Source organism: Drosophila elegans, unplaced genomic scaffold (assembly GCF_018152505.1).
Source record: "Drosophila elegans isolate 14027-0461.03 unplaced genomic scaffold, ASM1815250v1 contig_149, whole genome shotgun sequence".
NCBI classification, from domain to species: domain Eukaryota; kingdom Metazoa; phylum Arthropoda; class Insecta; order Diptera; family Drosophilidae; genus Drosophila; species Drosophila elegans.
Genome location: NW_024545513.1, coordinates 3,519,053 through 3,538,429, shown reverse-complemented (window position 1 = coordinate 3,538,429; position 19,377 = coordinate 3,519,053). Strand labels below are relative to the sequence as shown.

The 19,377-nt window shown below is 36.8% G+C and overlaps 2 protein-coding genes across 2 annotated transcripts; one reads left to right on the top strand and one right to left on the bottom strand.

Moving 5' to 3' along the window:
- The first annotated feature begins 38 nt into the window (after nt 1-38).
- On the top strand, nt 39-1,229 carry LOC108138422 (oocyte zinc finger protein XlCOF28). Its single transcript, XM_017260618.2, has 2 exons — nt 39-105; nt 165-1,229. Exon 2 carries the CDS (start codon nt 169-171, stop codon nt 1,018-1,020), a length of 852 nt encoding a protein of 283 aa, XP_017116107.1. The 5' UTR covers nt 39-105; nt 165-168; the 3' UTR covers nt 1,021-1,229.
- Nucleotides 1,230-1,340: 111 nt separating this feature from the next.
- Nucleotides 1,341-19,109, bottom strand: LOC108138421. Its single transcript, XM_017260617.2, has 6 exons — nt 18,343-19,109; nt 5,535-5,845; nt 5,002-5,180; nt 3,591-4,557; nt 2,392-3,015; nt 1,341-1,946 (listed from the first exon to the last, which is right to left on the bottom strand). Exons 1-6 carry the CDS (start codon nt 18,692-18,694, stop codon nt 1,818-1,820), a joined length of 2,562 nt encoding a protein of 853 aa, XP_017116106.1. The 5' UTR covers nt 18,695-19,109; the 3' UTR covers nt 1,341-1,817.
- Nucleotides 19,110-19,377: the final 268 nt, after the last annotated feature.

Genomic DNA, 19,377 nt, shown 5'->3' with positions numbered 1-19,377 from the left:
TCCCCATAACAGTAAACCTACAATCGATAAGTAACGATAAAATTCCCCTGTTTTTATGGCTAAATTGTAAACAAACTATCTAAGGAATATAATCAAGGTCCGAACGTAAGTGAAAAAAACTGGCATTTCAAGGAGATCTGTAGAAATAGTTAACTATTTTTTAGGGCCATGGAGTCGTCAATATGTCGTGTTTGCTTGGAGAACAACGCGAACATGGTCAATATCTTTGGGGCGACCCAGGGATCGGGGATCTCTATTGCGCAGATGATATCCCAGTGGAGTGGCCATCCAGTTGAACAGGAGGATCCCTTTCCCAAAACCATCTGTACCTTCTGCCTGGCGGATGCGGAGAATGCCTACGAGATGGAGGTATTGCACTGTGAGGACGAGAAGATCACCCATCAGAATGTTGTCCCAGCTAGGGAAGAAGGAGTTGAAAACAATGCAGACTATAAGAATCCTATCGAATATCAGATCCCCAGCCAAGTCAAAAAAGATCTCCTTGAAGATGACGCATTCTGGGAAGAATATTGCCAAATTTCAGACTCGGAATTCGATTTACCCCAAGTGCTGGAGGATGATAAACAGGATTGCATGCCTATTTCCACTTACGTAAAGGATAAAATGCCGAGCGAAAGTCCTTTTCAATGTACCCATTGTCCGATGTATTTTGCAAGTAAATTGGAACTTCAGATACATTTCCAAGCACACATAAACGATCGACCTCACATGTGTGACCTCTGCTCGAAGACTTTCTCAACAAAGCAAGTCCTCAAGGTCCATAAGCGAATCCACACTGGAGAACGACCGTTTAATTGTCATCATTGCACAATGAGCTTTACAACCAATTCAAATCTTAAGCGACACCTGCGAGCGTACACAAAAAAACAACAACTTGCCTGCCCTTATTGTTCACTTATTTTTAAAAAGAATGGATTTCTTCAGCGCCATTTGAAATCCCACCATCAAAAAGGACAGTTTGTTCACCTAAAAGACTTTGACAGTGGACAAATCAAATAATAAAATAAAACAAATAAATATAATTATAAACAGAATTATGTTATTACTAACCCTGTTGCAGGCAGCATATTCCTAGTGAAATTGTTTTCTTGTTTTACTTTGCTTATGATTTATGTCATTGTCCTGCTAACGTAAGTCTAGGAAATATTAATACTAAATTACCAAAAAATATTTATAATTACGTATTTAAGTTATTTAAGTAAATGCAATTGTAATATACATACTATATACTAGAATATTAAAGTTTATTTGTACAAGCCCTTTTTTTCGAGCTTACATCTGTTTCAAAAACTTTGAAAAATTACATTAAACACCCCTACTTTGTATTTGGTAGCAGTTTTTATTTAAAGGTTTATATATAACAATATATAGCATATAGTATATACAACATGATTTCATAAAATTAGGTACTAAATTTTCATATAATTATAGCTATTAAGTACTATGTATAACTCTTCCTCTTCGACACGCGCAAAATTTCCAAACCTTTGGAATAAATTAAAGGACTAAAATGTACACATTATAAAACAAAAAGATGACAAAAAATAGGTTGAACTGATTTGCACGCTTTCTTTTTTTTCGATTTTTGTTTTGAAGCGGAACACATTTGTGAGTGAAAGTGTGGTGCACAGAGTATATATATAGAGTATATAGAAAACGATCGGAAGAAGTCGTGTGTGTGTGCAGATGAGTCGATGCTATAAATATGTGGGCATTGCTTGATAGACAAGAAATAGATAACATGACAAAATGGGGGGTATAAATAATCGGAAATGGGCGGAGTTGGGAGTGGCGACTTAGGCGAGGCGTTTCTTTCGACTAGGGGACAGGATCTTCAGCATTGTGACGACGGGCGCCTCGAAGGACATCGACACCATGAATGACAGGAAGTAGGAGGCCACTGTGAGACCGAAGAACATGACAACCTGAAAGGAGGTAAACATAATAAGAAGTTAAATAAAAATTATATAAATAAGGCAGTTAAAAAAAATGGGATTACATACATAACATAGTGAGTTTAGTTTTTAAAAAATGTTAACTATTTCTAGTTCCAAAACAATTGTTAAAAGTCAGGGTGATTTATAGAATAGGGGTTTGGTTCTACAACAATTTCTGCTTTTTTTTTAAGTCAAAATGTATACTTTTTGGAGAAATGTGTTTTATTTTTATTTCTGACCAACACTATTCTATATTGACCAATTTGTTTTTTATGACTGTTTTTAAAATAATTTCGAAAGTAAAAAAAAAAATTGAAAATCCTATCTTAAGTTTTCAAAAGTTATGTAGATCTCTTTTGTACATCGTTTACCAGCATTTCAGGGTTATATTTCGAACTTGTTTCGAAATTGCCGAATAAATTGAATAACTCACCATCAGATCCCCGCCCAGATGCAGCGGCGCGTCCGAGTTGAGCGCCATGGAGCGGATGACGATCGGGTGGACGAGGTAGGCGCAGTAGGTGACGCGGGAGAAGGGGTAGAGGCAGGGCGCCGAGAGCAGCGAGTTAATGTAGCCGCCATAGCCGGTGGAGCAGGCGATGGTGATCCAGGCGAGGGACAGCGCCCAGGCCGAGTGGCTCAGCGAGCTGTAGGCGGCGGCGGTGAACTGCGACAGGTCGGCCTTGTACAGACCAAAGACCAGGACGAACAGGTTGAGCATGGCCAGGGTCCAGGCGGTGGCCACCGTCAGCTTGGGCAAACGGATCTTGCAGTTGGTCCGGAACAGGATCCAGCCCACGGCCATGCCGATGAGGTAGGGACCCAAACGGGTCCACGGCTTGTCGTAGATCTTGTCGAACAGGGCCAACGGATCGTCCGTGTTCGGGCGATGATTGTTGGTGAACGCAATCACCGCGGTGGTGATCCACGAGAGCACCAGGAACACCAGCGTCGTAATCGCCGACAGTTTGAAATGACGCACACCGACGATCAGGATAATGGCGCCGATCATGTAGAACTGCGTGTCATTCGCCAGATACCAACTCCAAAGCATGCACTATGGGTTGAATATAGAAAATATAAATTATAATTTTTAAATTGTGATAAATTACTTATGCAAAATATATCAAAATATATTTGATAAAATATAAACCGTATTATTACTCTCTTATTTAAGGCAGCATTAAAATAAATGAATTCTCAAGTCAACACTGCGTATGAGTAGGACTTGTTATCGTTTTTTTTTTACAAATAATATGGGTATGTTATTAAATAAAGTTATTAAAAAGCGTCATACTTTTAAATTCGTTTAATTCTCTTGAAGTTTTCAATTCAATTTTAAATTAAATTTATAAGCAACCTCAACTTTCTTACAACACTGCGTATGAGTAATAACAACTTTCATTGCAGCCATATAAAATTCTTTCATCTTTTCAGTAAAAATTTAAATTATTGCTTGATTTATATTAAAAAACAGTTTTAAATATTTAAAAACGAATTTCAAAATAAAGAATTATCTTTAAAGTGCCATAATTTCTATGTATAACACAACGAGTATCATGACTAAATTGATTCGGAATTTTATCAGTAAATTTGTTATCTATTTGGTTTTCTGTTTTTTCCCGCACTCACCATCTCATCTACTGGGAAAAGCGTGTTGATATAGAGGATGTTGCGCCACCAGTAATCCGGGCAGGTGATGTGATCCATGGTCGGCGGATCGAAGATCGAGTAGGTGGCCAGGTACTTCATGGTCACCTGGACCACGCCCAGCACGAACAAGTAGGGGGCGGTGAGCCGCATGAACCGATAGGCAACCAGACCAAAGAAGTGAGCCGTTCCGGCGGTGAACTCATTGGCGCCCTTGCTCAACTTGTTCAGCTTGCCCTTGGCATTCGTCCGGAAGTAGATGTACGAGATGAGGAAGCCGCTGATGAAGAAGAATGTGTCCACGCTGAACGGCCCGTTGGTGATGGCCTGGAAGAAGAAGTTCTGCTCCACCTCCTTGCGCATCTCCATGTTGTCGGAGTACTTGAAGACCACAATGCAGGTGTGACCCAGGATAACCCAGGCCATGCTAAATGCCCGCAGCCCATGGATGCACGGAATGGTGTCGGCACCCACATTCCGATCGCAAATGGCATTGAAGTTCGTGATCGCCGAAAACGAGAGCAGCAGTTCCGAGTAGATGCTCAGCTTTTCCGGCTCATGCAGATGACCCTCCAGATGCTCATCCGAGTTGCTGTTGTTGTTGCTGCCACCCCGGTGATGATCGTGCTCATGATCGGCATCGTGGTGTCCGTTTCCACTGTCATTGTCGTTGGGCGGCAAATTCAGCACCAAGGCATCTAATTGCTTCAGGGAACTCGTCGGCGAGTGATCGTGATCGTGGGTGCGGGTCGACTGCTTCAGGGGATCGTCGTGGGCGGTCATCGTATCGCTGTAGTCCGACGATGCACAGCCAATGCCCGAGCTCGTCTCGCTGTTGTTCATCATCTCCTTGTCCTGACGACGCAGTGCCTCCTTCAGCTTGCCCCTCAGGTAAATCTCGTACAGGGTGCCGCAGCAGATCAGAGCCAGCACAATGCTGGACACCACACTATAAAGAAGATCAATTTTAATTAAAAATAAATCATAATTTTTTGTAATCGAGCGTAAACATCTTATAAAAAATACAAACACATAAAATAATTAGGATTAAAAAACAATATGATACAATATTAAAACAATATTTCCCAATATTTAAACAAATATAAAACAGATAAAAAGGGTTGAATCAGATATAGGGAAGCATATAATCATATTACCCGCTAATACTCAAATCAAACAAATGGAGTTTCGCTTTTTATAATAATTCGATTTGGGGGGAAACACAAATATTTCACACAAGCTGACTGACTCAGCGCTAATGGCCAAAACCAACTGGCCAAAAAGCTTCGCTTAATGTTTAATCAATTGCTTAGCGTACTCAGGCATTTTTGAAAGTGAACTTTTTGACTAACTTTTTTTTGGGTTTATGTTTTTTATTTTTTTCCCCACTTACATCAGCAGGCAGAAGGTCTTGTCCGCCCATATGTTGAACTCCTTGTCGGTGGGCACGCGGATGTCCAGAACCCGCAGATCCCGCGAAGATAGCTCCACGTGGGCCTTGGAGCTCATCTGACCGATGTCCGCGATGGAGCAGCTGGAGGGCAGACACATGCCCACGTAGATGGTGCGCAGCTGGGGGGAAAAAGTATGATACATTTTGGTTAAGAAGGGCCAAACAATTACAAAAAAGATAAATCAGATACAAATATTTTAATTAATTGGCTTTTATTGACTTATAAAATAAATTTAAAATGCATTGAAATCAGTTATATTATGTAGTCAATTCTTTGCTGCTGTAAATATATCATAATATATAAATTTAAAGTTGGAAATTAAATTTAGCATAGGTATGTAATTTTATTCATGTTCTTGTTTTTCCTAGATACATGGACTGATAATATCATTGATAATATATAAATTATATAAATAATAATATTTTTAATTTTTTTGAAGAAAATTAACTAAATTAGTTGATATTTTTCTTACCACTTGGGTGGGAAGCGTCTCGTTAAGTTGCATCTTGATCACGTAGAAGCCGGGAAGAAAGGGCGGCGGGGCGTTGTAGACGCTGCTGTAGCCTTGGGTGTGAGCGGCCGCGAAGGGCAGTCCGGTGTTCTTGGACTCGTTTTCTGGCGAGGATGGGGAGGTGGCGGGGGAGGAGCTGTTGGAGGGGCTGCTGTCCTTGCTGGGAGCAGCGATCTGGCCGTCGTCAATGGCATCGCAGAGGGCCAACGAACCCATCCAGTAGTTGTTGCCGTAGAAGAAACCGGATGTATAGTGACCGGAAGCATCGTCCACTGCGCAAAAAAAAAGGGAGAGAAAAGAGAAGGGAAGGGCATCAGAAGCGTCCGAAATGCAGCATACTACTGAATGGGGCGTATGTGATATATATATATATATATATATATATATATATATATATAAACTAGGCATTATGCAATTGCAGCGCAGCCGTCGAGCTGCCAACTTCAAAATGCCTTCATCATCTTGATGAATTACTGGCTAAGCGACCCCACAAATGCACTACAAATGAGCGCACTTTAAAAATCCAACAAAATAAGAAATAATGGTTCAATTAAAGTTTGAAACATATTTGAAACCGCCGAATTGTCCCTTTCATTTTAGTTGGTTTTTTTTTTTTTGTTATTTCATAAATAAGTCCTTAAAAATATACAATGACCATTTAAATACATGCAGTTTTAAGAAAAATTACTTTATACCTTAGCAGTTGAAAAAAACATTTGTAAATCCATCGTTTTAAAAAACTATTATTTTTTAATTAGTTTTATAATTTAATTTTATACCTTCTGTAATTATAGAAACCACTCATTAAACCTATGAACCCATAATTTAAAATATATATTTATTTAATTGTGTTTATCCAGCTAATGAATTGCAATTTAAAACTTGTGTCTGATTAATAAGTGAAATAATCAGCCCAATTTAACGGCTACAGTGGATTCAGATTCAGTCCGCGCCCAATGTAACTTAGCTGATTTATTTGTGCAAAGTTGCTCTTATGCTATTTTGTTTTCGTTTTCTTGCAACCAGTTGCCAAACAGATCGGAGACTTGAGAGGTTGTGACTGGAACTGGGACTGTGTCCAACCAGTTTTTTATCGGTGTTTTTGTATGTGCTTTTTCGGCTCGGTTCGAAAATGGCAACTTAAGTCATGCAACGGTCTTTTGTTCGGTTGCGTGGTGACACGAGGAAAATGGCAAGTCTTACATGAGCATCCAACATCCAGCATCCACTAGTTGGCTCCACTGCCACTTTTTACTGCCACTTCCACTGCCCCGAAGCCTTGGCCAAAAGCAGGAACTAGCTGGTAATCTCTGGGTTACATAAGATCCGACCATGACCATGAGGGGCTAAGTCTGTCAAACGGAAATAGAAATGTTTGCCCACATTTGCATGTGCCGAAATCAGAAGTGTTTACCAATTAAATAGCGTTGAACACACCAACTTTATGGAGTTGTTATAAGCGGAAAACAATGAAGATATCTTTGAATTATTTGCAATATCTAAAAATACATATTACACTTTGTAGCCATTGGATTAAGAAATAACATTCATGTAAATTAACTATGGGTTGATTTTAAAAATACATGTTTATTTCCATTGCCTATATAGTTATATAGATTCCAAGCCCTGATTATTTTGATTTTTCACTGTACACTGGTAAAATAAAAACGTAGTAAGTCCAAGAATTTTAAGCTAAACTTTAATATTTTTGTTTCATTTTAAGTTATTTTTAAAATTGATTTTATTACTAAACATTTAAAGTAAATTTAAACAATGTTAAACTGACGTATGAATTTATATTTAATTTTTACTTAAAATATATATTTTAATTACAATTCAATGGCCAGTTACTTATTTTTACTATTCCTTTTTATATCAATGTGTTTCCCAAATGGGTGTAATTAAATTTGTATATAAATCATAATTTAATTTGTATCCTAAAATGCATTGCCCCATAATTCAGGAAATAAATATTTTAATGCCTACTATAATATATGTGTATTATTACCAAAAAAGTATATGAAATTTAATTAACCAATAAATCTGGTGTTTGAGTTACATTTTCAGTCACAGTATTCACCAGCCCTATTTAAAATCGTTTTTCTCCCTCAATCCCTCATCATCCGATCTCTGTGTAATGTTTAAACATGTTTTCAATTTAATTTGGCGATTGAGGTCATTTGATTTGCTGGAAGTAAGTATTTCATCACAAAACCTCAAAACCATCGAATGGGTCGGCATATGTACAATATCGTTATACACACCGATATATGTGATGTATGTACTTCTTCAATTGAACGTGTCATTCAGGCGTTTAACGCTCTTGGTAAATGGAAAATGGAAGCTAAAGCTAAAGCTGATGGAGTCGAAGTCCAAGTCCAAGTCCAAGTCGGAGTCGCAGCCGAACAAGATCAACAGATGGAACAGACAATGAGGTTATCAAGGTGACATGACCAAGCTCACCCAATCCCAAAACCCGGGCCAGATGAACTTGGTAGCAGCTACCGAAAGTCGATGCCGAAACAGATTCAAAACAGATTTCATCGTGTATTCTGTATGTCCGCCGATGTGGAAGGTCGTTCGGCATGTGATCGTTGTATATCGTGTATATCTGTATATATAGGTCGGGGAAAAGCGGTCCAGCGTTTAGGGAAATCGATACTCGAAATACACGAGGTGCCCAGCGCACCTTATACATCACACAAAGCTACAGTTTTAAGTATGGCCAAAATAAATTGTTTTTCATTGTGCAGAATATTAAGATGTAATAAGTTATTTAGATACCAAAAATATTTTAAATAAATTAAATATTATCAGTTATTGTCATGAAAAACAAATAAATTAAGAAATTGTCGACTACCCCAAGAACATCTGTTGAAAACGGTGTATTTTATGTTTCAGTAGAACTAGTTAATATTTTAACAATTCTAAAAACCAAACAAATCTTATGCTGAAAGTTATACAAATTATACATTTATAGCAATTCCCTAGAATTAATTCTGAATATAAAATTGTTCAAATTAATAATAGTCAATATTTTCTATTCATTCCAAATCAAATTATGGTTAAAAAAAAGTAAAATTATCAAAATCTCAAAGCATTTTCTTTTTTTCAAATAGAAATTTGGTATTGGGTTGGTGAATTTCATTGAAAGCCTACACAACAGCCAAACAGAAATAGCAAGACATTGGATAGCAAAATAAGTAACATTAAAATTAATACCCAAAGCTCATTAAATTATCCAATTAAATACATGCCATATAAAGGTTATTTACAATTTCGCAGAAATTTCATTGAAAGCCTGCCCAAGATCAAACTGTGCACTTGAATCGCAGCACAAATTAAAGTGTTTGCAAGAAGATTAAGATATGTGTGTGCTCAACTGAAGGTAAGGACAAAGGTAAGGCGGGCTAGGCAAATCACAAATCAAATGTGTTAACACACTAAAAACGGATTGCAGTCGACCATAATGAGTGGCGAAAAAACAATGAGGGCGGGGCCCGAAAAGCCTGGCCAAAAGCCGGCGACAAAGCTGTTGAAATCCATTTGATTGATGAAACGATTGTATAAATATATAATGGCAATAAATAATGTGCTCTGCGCCGTCAAATAGTTGCCATTATACAAATACCTTTGTTGTTTGCTATTTTTATAAATTTTTTTTCGCTACTTTCCGAACCGTTGCGAAACGTCGTCACAAAATCAAAGCTGGCAAAATTAATAAAAAAAATAGAAAACAAAAAAAATTGCAACAGCAACGCGTCTCAACTGCTAACAGTTTAATTAAGGCAAGAGAAGCATTAAATTATTAAATGACCTGCGTCACAAGAACCAAAAATATTACGCATTGCAAATCCAAAATAACATTAAGTTAAGCTTTTGGACAGTTTTTATTATTGTTACAACAATTAAAACCTTTTTTTAACACACAAAAAAGCGTTAAAATCGTTTAAACCATTCACAGTTAAAAAACCAAAATCATTTAAAAAACAAATTGTTTTTATGCTTATAACAATAGCTTTGCAAATTTCTTCTTAAAATTTTTATTTAATACAATGACTAAAATGGATGTTAGAAATATTATTATTTGAAAATTCATTTTTTATATTTCTTAGATTTAAGCCATTAAATATTTTTGCATGTGTAGAAAACTATAGTTTTCAACTGTCCAATTGTACGTTACAAGTTTTTTGTAAATGTTTACATAAATTATTTTTGCTTTGCTCTTGAAACTACTATAAATCCATAGCTTAGAACGACTCTCTTCGAGTTTCGCATATTTTATATTTGGTCCTAGGAAGTCTTGCTTTAAGTGGCGGTAAATCAGTTTTAAATTCTTAAATTTGGCAATTGCTCATTAGTGTTTGGCTTTGTCATTAGAACCCCAGACTCAAATCGCAGGTAATGTGGGGAACATTAGAGGCGTGTGTTGAGGATTTAAGATTCACTCGTTTGTCTTGGCCAAATAAATTTCCTGTCATTTAGCACGCAACTTGGCTATAAAGCTGGCAAAGTCTTTGAACTTGGGTGAAGCGTTCTGTGTACTTATTGCTGAGGTGTGTCTATTAGATCGCATCTAGAGGACACATTAGTTGCCACTTTTTGGACTAATGCTCATTGGTTGGTGTTACAAATCTTTTTTCAGATCTCGGATATCTTTGGTTACTGGAGATTTTAAGCTTTTTAAATACAATTTAAATTGTTATTCTTTTTGCTATTTAGTTCATAATAATATTTCCTTATACATTTCAATAATGCCAAAAAATTGTAAGTATCCTATTTTATTGTTAAAAAAAGTGTATTATTAAAACGTTTTAAGAACCATTCTTGGGTTACCGCATATACATGCATTGAATTATTTGTTTAAATAGTTTTTAGCTATGATTAAAGCATAACCTAAGTTAAGTAGGCTTCTTTTCCAATCATTTTCTATTCATCTTTTCGTTAATAAACAATTATTCGCTTTTGCAATGTATGTTAGTCCTTATTAATCATTATTATCTTCCTTAACTGCTCTCAAATATCATCATGTTTAAAGGTGATCAGTTAAAAGTACAACTGATCACCGATTGTCTGTTTATTTATTTAAACAATTTAATTTAATTTTTACTTTATGCTTTGCTTCTAGTTTTTTACAAGTTGTTCACATAAAATGTACATATAGTTAAAGTTTATGGGCTGGCTAACATTCAACTTCGTAACTCGGTCCGTAAAACATCATTACTCCTACCAGTTGCGTTTTTCTGCTATGTTATAATTACACTTTGCCGTTGCCTAATTGAGTCACATAATAAAACGCGACTCTTTTGGTAATTTTATGCTCGGAGATGCGCGAAGTCAGATCAGATCCATTCGAATGCCTCAGAAAGTTGGCCCTAAGATGGAGCAATTTACTTCCCGAATGTCTGGGGCTTGCACTACTATTGAATACTTTCGTATTCAGGTCTCGTGGGCCCACAGTCAGTGTCTTTCTTTTTCCACTTTTCAATGTCAATGTTGTGGGGCCAACGGGGCTTATACCATATTATATACCATAAGTCTTATCAAAGAAGAGACCCCGGGGGGAAATTCGACGCCCACGAAGAAGTTGTAGAAGAAGTGGTAAAAAGCGCCAGACGAAAGTGAGAGTTGAGTTGAATCAAATTGAATTGAATCGTAAAAGAGTCAACGAATTAAAGAGTTGGCCTGTCTTTGGGGCTTGGGTTTTTTTTATTTTTTCTCGGCACAGATTCGGCACAAGGTCAGCTGCATCTTCAGCTTTGGTTATTTCGCCTTATTATTATTAACTGGTATTCATATTTCGATTCCGATTTTCGACTTGGTCACTGACACGTGGCATGGCCAACATTTGCGTAATGGCTATGGATATGGATCGCCGATGCCAAAGATGCCGATGCCTCTGCCGATGCCGATGATGATGATGATGATGGCTCCGAACCAATTAAACTATTTCTGCGCTTTTTTTTGAAACTGGTTTCGGGTTACCAGTTTTTGGCCCAAAAACTCAGGGCTGCACTTTTCGGAGGCCCCAAAAGAAAATGTGACTCACATATGGAAATTGTCATTGCCGCCGAAACGATTATTTGATGGGCATGTAATTTGAAATATTTGTGCAATAATTAGCCCAAAGAGTGCCCCGTCACGGTGCACCGTCAGCTCATCACATCTTAAATTAGCTCGTATTCCAAGTGATTTATCTATTATCTAGCCAGATACTCAAATATAATGATTTGTTTATTTAGAGGACATTACTCATAATAGTTGATACAGAGGTTTTTGTGTTGTCTAACAAAAAAAACATTAAATGCTCAGTGACTTATGTTTTATAAACGGGTGATATAAAAGTATAATATTTTCCTTTCAAGAAAATAAGATTAAATTGTATAAAGGTAATCTTTTTTTTTATTTACAGAGAAACTATTTGAAATTAAAGATTTTTTTTATTGTAATAACTTTGTTATTTATTAAAAAAACTATTAAATAAATTATCGTTGAATACTTAAATAGAAAAATAGGAAACTAATATAACATTTTATGAACTAAATGTCCTAAAATGGTTTTAGAATGTAACTTGGTGAACCCGATTTTTATAAAGTGTTCAATGAATAATATTTCTAGCAGTTGTTCAAACGATCTAGTTAAGGATTTCGTCATTTTTCGCAGCCACTTTCAATTGCATAACCCTCTAATGCGCTATAATCAAATTGATACGACCACCCAAAATTGCAATTATGGTCAATAACCCCAAATTGAGAGCCCGCTCAAATGGCTGTCGGCCGTTTCATAACCGAATCGGAGGAAATTAATGCCGGGCACGATCACCTGCCGCTATTGTTTTGCTTCTTTTCGACTCATTTCTTCGTATATATTTCATTTGCATTGCGGCTAGCCGACTGGGTGACTTTTACTTAACGGAAATGATTTCTTGCTTTTACCCAGTGTCAAATGCAAATGGGTCCCATGGTTATGGCTTTACGGATTTGAGGGGTGTGGATGGAAAATGGGACCTTCGGCCGAAATGCAACTCGACTAGAAATCGATCGATTAGCTATTAGCTATTTACTATTTGCCATTTGCTTTTTACTTTTTGCTTTTTGCTTTTTGCCCAAGACCGAGTGTCGCATTAAACTTGAAAACCCCAAATGGATTTGGCAAGCGTCCCGTCATGACGGACACAATTTGCTAAAATCGAAATTAGCGCCGTCTCATGATGGAATGTAATTTCTGTCTAATTATCGTCTATCTGGCTGCCGGTCGTAATAATTCAACTCGGAGTTGCCTAATTGTGGCATTAAGGTAAGGCGGTTGCCCTCGAACAGTCTGCGTGTTAATTGCCTTTTGTCGGCGGTCATCTAAGTGAAATATTAACCTAGACTCCCTGCTTAAAATCTTCCCTTCAAGTGCTTTTATCATTATTATGATACTTTAAAACGTCAAATAATAATGACTTTGTTTACACATCCTTACTTCGCTCTTTAATTAAAAAAATTAAAAAAACAATGCTTTAAAAAAGGCGTATTCTTACATATTTTTGTATACCTATTTAAAGTTATTACGAGAAAACTTAGATTAAATTTATTGATTTCGGGAAAAAATAAAATTTGGAAAATGGTTTACTAATTGAGTTCGTACTTATACAATATTTATAAAAGTAATTTATGACTGAAATTGGAACCAACGCAAATTTGTTTACAATAAAGTTTTGTTTTTAGCAAAAACTTTATTTTTTAAACGTATTTCGACTTGTGTTCATAATTATGTCTGCCTATTTGTTTATTTCAAAAATCACTTGTACTGGAAAATAAAATATTTTCAGTTTTAGGTAGCATCCTGCTTAAAACTTTATATTAAAAAAAGAATCTTAGGAAAATAATTAATTTAATACTTTATTTCTTGTTGATGTTACATATAGTCAAAAGAACGTAGAAAGACCCTGATTCCCTAGAACGCAACGCTCGAAAGTAGGCCATAATTTGCAGTGATCTATGTTCTTAATTGCGCTGTTCAAAAAAATGGTTTATTCTGGTGCAGTCTTACGCTGACCGATCGGTATTTGGCCTAGACCTTTTGGCTCCCATTATCGCGACTGGCTGCCACTTTTGACTTGGCCAATTGCATTGCGTGGCGCGGATTTTAATTACGCACAATTATCCGAAAACGAGTTTGTTGCCTAAGTCATTCGTTTGACGGCGGAAAAAAAGCAGGCCAAAATCGCGGTCAAAGTTGAAAGTATTTTACATGTCTCCACTCCAATGAACCGTTATTGCTGGCAATAAAAACAACAAAGTCGTCTTGTCCATAATTTCATTTTCGCTGAAAACAAAAACAAAACCTCGACAAAAAAAAATTGCAAGACATTGCAACAATCAAATTAAAACTACATTACATAAGCTAAGCTTGTGTCCAGTAAAGAGAGATAGGTAGCTCGAGAGAGGGAGAGAGAGCGGTGGATACACTGAGAAATATTCGGGGAGAAACCGAGAGAGACTTGTCCCATGTTGCTGCTGTGCTGATATTGCTGCCGTGTTTATTTGTTATGCAATTTCTGCGTCTGCTTCTTCTTCTTCTTGTTGCAGGCAAAAACATACAAAGCAGTGTTCAAAATACTAGCAGCTATATATATATAGAAAAAGAATACTTTTAAAAATATTTTTAGTAGATATTGGTGATGTCAAAGTCATATTCCTAAAAATTTAATATTTAAATGTGCTAAAGTGTTTGTTTTGCTTTTAAATAATTAAACTAATTTTATTTATACGTTTTAGGTCTTCATTTTCTATTTTGATTTGATTTTTTTTTTTTTTGTAAAACATAACTAGTTTTTTGTAGATTTTATTTTCGATTTCTTTATAATTATTATGTATTATAATATATTTTTAGCTGCATCATATATCTTGTACTACAATTCTGAGCACAGCTGTAGCAGGTGGTATTATATATGGGAAAGCCGTAGAAATTATGTTGCGTGACGTTTCAATTCGCACAAAGGCTGTAATTGGGCCTGTTACCCCCTCCCCATCCCCACGTCCTCACTCAAAAGTCGGCTAAGTATATTGGCCTAAAAAAAAAAAACCGTTGTGCATTGTGGCCAACTAATTACCAAACAGGCTACAAAGTCCAAAAGCCATCGAACTTAGATCACTTGTCGGTTTTTTGATTAACTTGGCTTCATTTCAATTTTGTTTTTTTTTTGTATTTTTTTTCCAGACACACAGGTGAAATGCAAGACGAGGTCACACACAGTGATTTGGTAATTTTCTTAGAGAGGCAAAAAAAAAACACCAACGTAATTGTCGTTAGCGATATTTCTTTTCCCGGAATATTTGCAAGAAAAATAAAACCAAAAGAAAGATTACGAAGATTGTGAAAGCTTTTTTTTTCAAAGTTTTTAAGGAAGTTTGCCGATCGCCGTCGATGATCAGACAATATTTGCACTTCCTCTTAGACTTTTGCCGACTATTTACCATCGACTCTGAACAAACACAGCGCCGAAAAATGAACAAATTAGTTTTGGTTTTTCGATCTATAGAGCGAGGGCTTTTCTGAGGCCTTCGACTTGACTTCCAAGCTGCAATTTTTGTCATGGCAAGTGCATTTCAGGACAACCTTCAACCTGCCAATCGAGTTCAGCCAAGCGGAGCTGCCTATGCCACCAAACTATTACATTTGCAATTGCAATGGCTAAGGCGAACAGAGAAAAATGTTGGCAAAACGTACAACAGCAACAACAGCCAACGACTCAAAATAAAAAAAAAAACAAAAAACAAAGGTAACACCACCGGCCACAATTTATTAGCCATTGATCTTGGCCGAGGATTGGGAGCTCCAGATACGAAACCAGTGCTGGAAATTATGTCCGAAGCGTTTAAATAACAATTTCCAACCAGTGACCGAGTCCGGTTTGCGAGGAAAAACTTTGGCCCTGGCCACGTTCATGTGGCAACATGACACACAGTATGTGGGGACATTGGCATAGATGCCAGTTAAAGTCCCGAAACCCATCCATACCCAGTTTTATGTAGCATGTTGTGCAGTTGAAGGCGGCGGAGTAAACTTACAAGGGAAATGGGTAAAATAAAGAAAGATTGAGAACAATATAACCATAGATTCATTTTTACATATATTTAATCGCTGTAGAGAATAACGGTTTCCCAGTAATTCAAACTTTTATATTGTTTTATAAGACAACTGTTAAAAAAGAGACAAGTTGTGTCAGTATTCCATTACCAAACTGATAATTTCTACTAAAGTTAAAGAAATTAATTCTTCCGTATTAAAATTTCAAAAATATTCATAGATAAGACAAATTCAACTTCTTGTTGTTGATTAACAACAACTAATTTATTAATATAGCAATGAAGATAAATGGTCAACAAAATAAAACCTTTTAATCTCATTGTATATGAAAAAGGTCTGGACTTTAAAGTATTCTTTAAAATTACACAACCAAAACATCAAATGGAAAATTAAAGAAAATTATTTTCGCTGGGGAAAAATAATTTTCTGAGATAAATCAAGGTAAGATATTTACTCTGGCCATAGGCAAACTTACAGTGCACTTAGTGAGGTAACTGAGATATTTAACTGCTCGTTAATTAAAAAATAAATTAAGACGAACTTCCGAAAGGCTGTTGGCCTTTCTCCCCGAAAGATAAACCTCAAAATGGGCGCGGAAATGCTTCCGCATGCGGGGAAAATGCATTTTTTTATCGCCATTTCCCTTTCTATAGTTTTCCAAAGGCTCCATGAACTTGAACCGGCGTTAAGAGGTGCTTTCATTGAATATGTGCTCACTTTCCTGACACTTTTGCCCATGGTGCAACCAGTGAAATGAAAAAAAAAGAAACTCACACTTTTATTTCGGTTTTTTTTTCTTTTTGTTTTTTGACTCTCTTTCTCTTTTTTTTCTTGTGTTTTGCGTTAATTGATTACATAACCAGCATCTGGAGAGTGGTTTTAGCTTGGCCAAGTCACTTGGTCAGTGGTGTTTTCGGTCTCAGGTTGCTGGAATCGATAGGATTGGTTTTTGGGTGGTGCGGCAACTTGTCGCAACCAGCAAAATATAAAAAAAAAAAAAGAGTGAAAAACCAAAAGCCGAAAAACCGAAAATAAAACAAGTCGCACCACATTTATTCATAAATCGAGCTTTAGCTCACGGCCTGTATTTTACTTTCAACTGCAAATACTGGTCGTGCAATTGAACCATTCCGTTATTCAATACCAAACCCCCTGACATAATGACCAACAAAATTAAGATCAAAAAACCAAAAAATCCAATGTGAACAAAAAGGAAAAACCAATTTGCCCAAATGGGGAAAAATTCGGCGAACAAACGAATCCGCCCATCGGGCCAAAAATTTGATTGAATTGCTGCTGTTGCTGTTGGTGTTGCATGTTGCTGCTGTACATGCTGCTGCTGCTGCTGCTGCATTGCACTGGCAAGAACTAATTGCGACCTTGGCGATCACTCGCCTCGTATCGTGCATTTATGTAGATTGTGTGCTTATGGGCAAATTTGTCTATTCGCGATTTCAGAAGTCTCTATAAAACCCGCGCATATATCTCCGCCGATCGCCAGCCAAACCGGCGAATGGCACGTTCACACACACACGGCGGTTTTATTTTTCGATCGCATAAGTCGCGAACAAGATCAGTCTCAGTCACTGTCTCAGGTGGAAAATGTGTGTGGAAACTGCGATAACATGAGGGGAAGTGAATGGCCATCTCATCACGTATCCACTCTATATTTGTTATCCAAATAAGATAACATATCTGTATGTCTACATAAAACCTGGCATATCTTTGCAAAAGAAATCTTTGATAAAGCCATCTTATGATAATTCTTATTGAAAACAAACAGGAATTTAATTAAGAAAAATAGAAATGGACAAAAGATCGTTTAAAGTTTAAAATCTTTTTTTTTTTAAATTTGGCTTTAAGCACTTTCTAAAAAAAATTTTTTTCAAATTTTTATTTGATGACTAAACCTTTTGGTTCTGGTAAATTGATTTCTGCGGGCAGCCATATTAAATTGAGATCATGAAAGGTGGCTTTATAAAATTTAAAGCAATTATTTTTGTGGCTTTAGTTGGGTTTGGTTTAATTAAATAATCAATAATAGTTTAAATAAAAGTTTAAAAAATAATTTGAAAGGGTCCTTTTAAATCCATAAAATTAAATTTAAGTTCCTCAATTTAAACTTTAAATAATTAAGGCAGATAACAATTTAAGATTTCATGGTGGTTATTAGTATCTCTTTAACAACAAAACTTAAAACTTTGAAGCACACTCATTATAATTTTGTTACAAAGAAATCTTAATTTTGTATATGCTGTCAACTCCTAAAATGGTCACAAAATAAAGTGAGTAATACCTAAAATTCTGAAAATACTGAAAACCAGTACTTATTTAACAATAATAAATAGATTTTAAGGACCTTCTTTATAAATGGTAAAATAATAGCAAGTAGAGATCGATACAAGTCAAAAACCTTTAAATTATGTCCCGCAATATGTAATGTACTTTTTGTGATAAGTTGACCGACGTACTAAATAGTTTATTGTAGGTTAATAAAATATAACAACATATAGGCTGTAAGGACCTTAATTTTAATTGCTAAAATTAATACAAATATGGAACGGTAAAAGTCAAAAATCTTAAGAGAATGCCCCAGTATATCTGCATATGAGAAAATGACTAAGAAATCTCAGGAGCGTGACCCAGTAAGGACAAGTATCTCCCTTTGTGGATCTTCGATTTTGATACTTACTCTTAACGGCCCACATCTTGGCATCGCTGAGACCCGCCAGGTAGCTCCGCATGTCCCGGCTGCAGTTGGCGGACACTCCGCCGGACTTCTCCACATGGCCCCATTGGGCGGCCAGGACGGCCAGGTCGAAGACGTTGAGGGCGTCCCTCAGACGGCGGGTGCGCGACAGGTCGAAGCTCGGCTTGGGGTCACCATGTAGACTAAGGTTTATCACATTGTGCTGGTCCGATGATCCGGAGGAGCTCAGATTGTGCCTGCCCGGTGGAAACTTGAACTCATCCTTGTCGATCGCTGCCTGGGGTGTTGCCAGCAGCGAGAGCAGCATGGCCAGCACCAAAGTCCTGCGCATCATATCGCTCGGGGTTATGAGCCCTATAGACGATATATTCAAACTGGCTGGGCACGTTCCTGCGCGATGTCTTTATTTGCTTCTTTTTCGGCCTGCTTCACTTTCACTCCACATGAACAACAACAAAAAAAAACAATAATAAAATCCAATGTGGGTTAACAGCGAATTATTTATATATTTTGCACCAGCATTTTCACAACCAAAAAAAGATGATAAACACCCGGCAGAACCGTTAGAACTTGGCAATTTGTTGACACTTTTTGCTAATTTTTTTTTTTTTTTTTTTTTTTTTGTGGCAGATGGGGGATATTATTGAAAACACACGCGCGGCTTTTGATAATTTTCGCCTTTATATATTTTTGGGGAGCGACGACGACCGCTTGGCATGAACGCACGTCCACGAATCGCGACTGCGCGTCTTGAGCAGCTGTAAAAATATGTTAACAATTCCAAAAACGCAGGCCCAAAAAAAAATCTCAGCTTAGACTGGAGCTCGTACCCGATCTCTCTCTTTCGCTCTCTCTCTTCGTTCGCGCTCTCTGGAAAGCGCAAGTAAGTTGTACCGTTAGCAGCACTTTCGTTGAGAGAGCTACTCTTCGCCACTCTCTTGGAAAAAAGCAAAAGCCCTGCGTCATCGACTATGTGGTAATATCTTCCAATGTGTGTATGAACATTATGTTATGGAA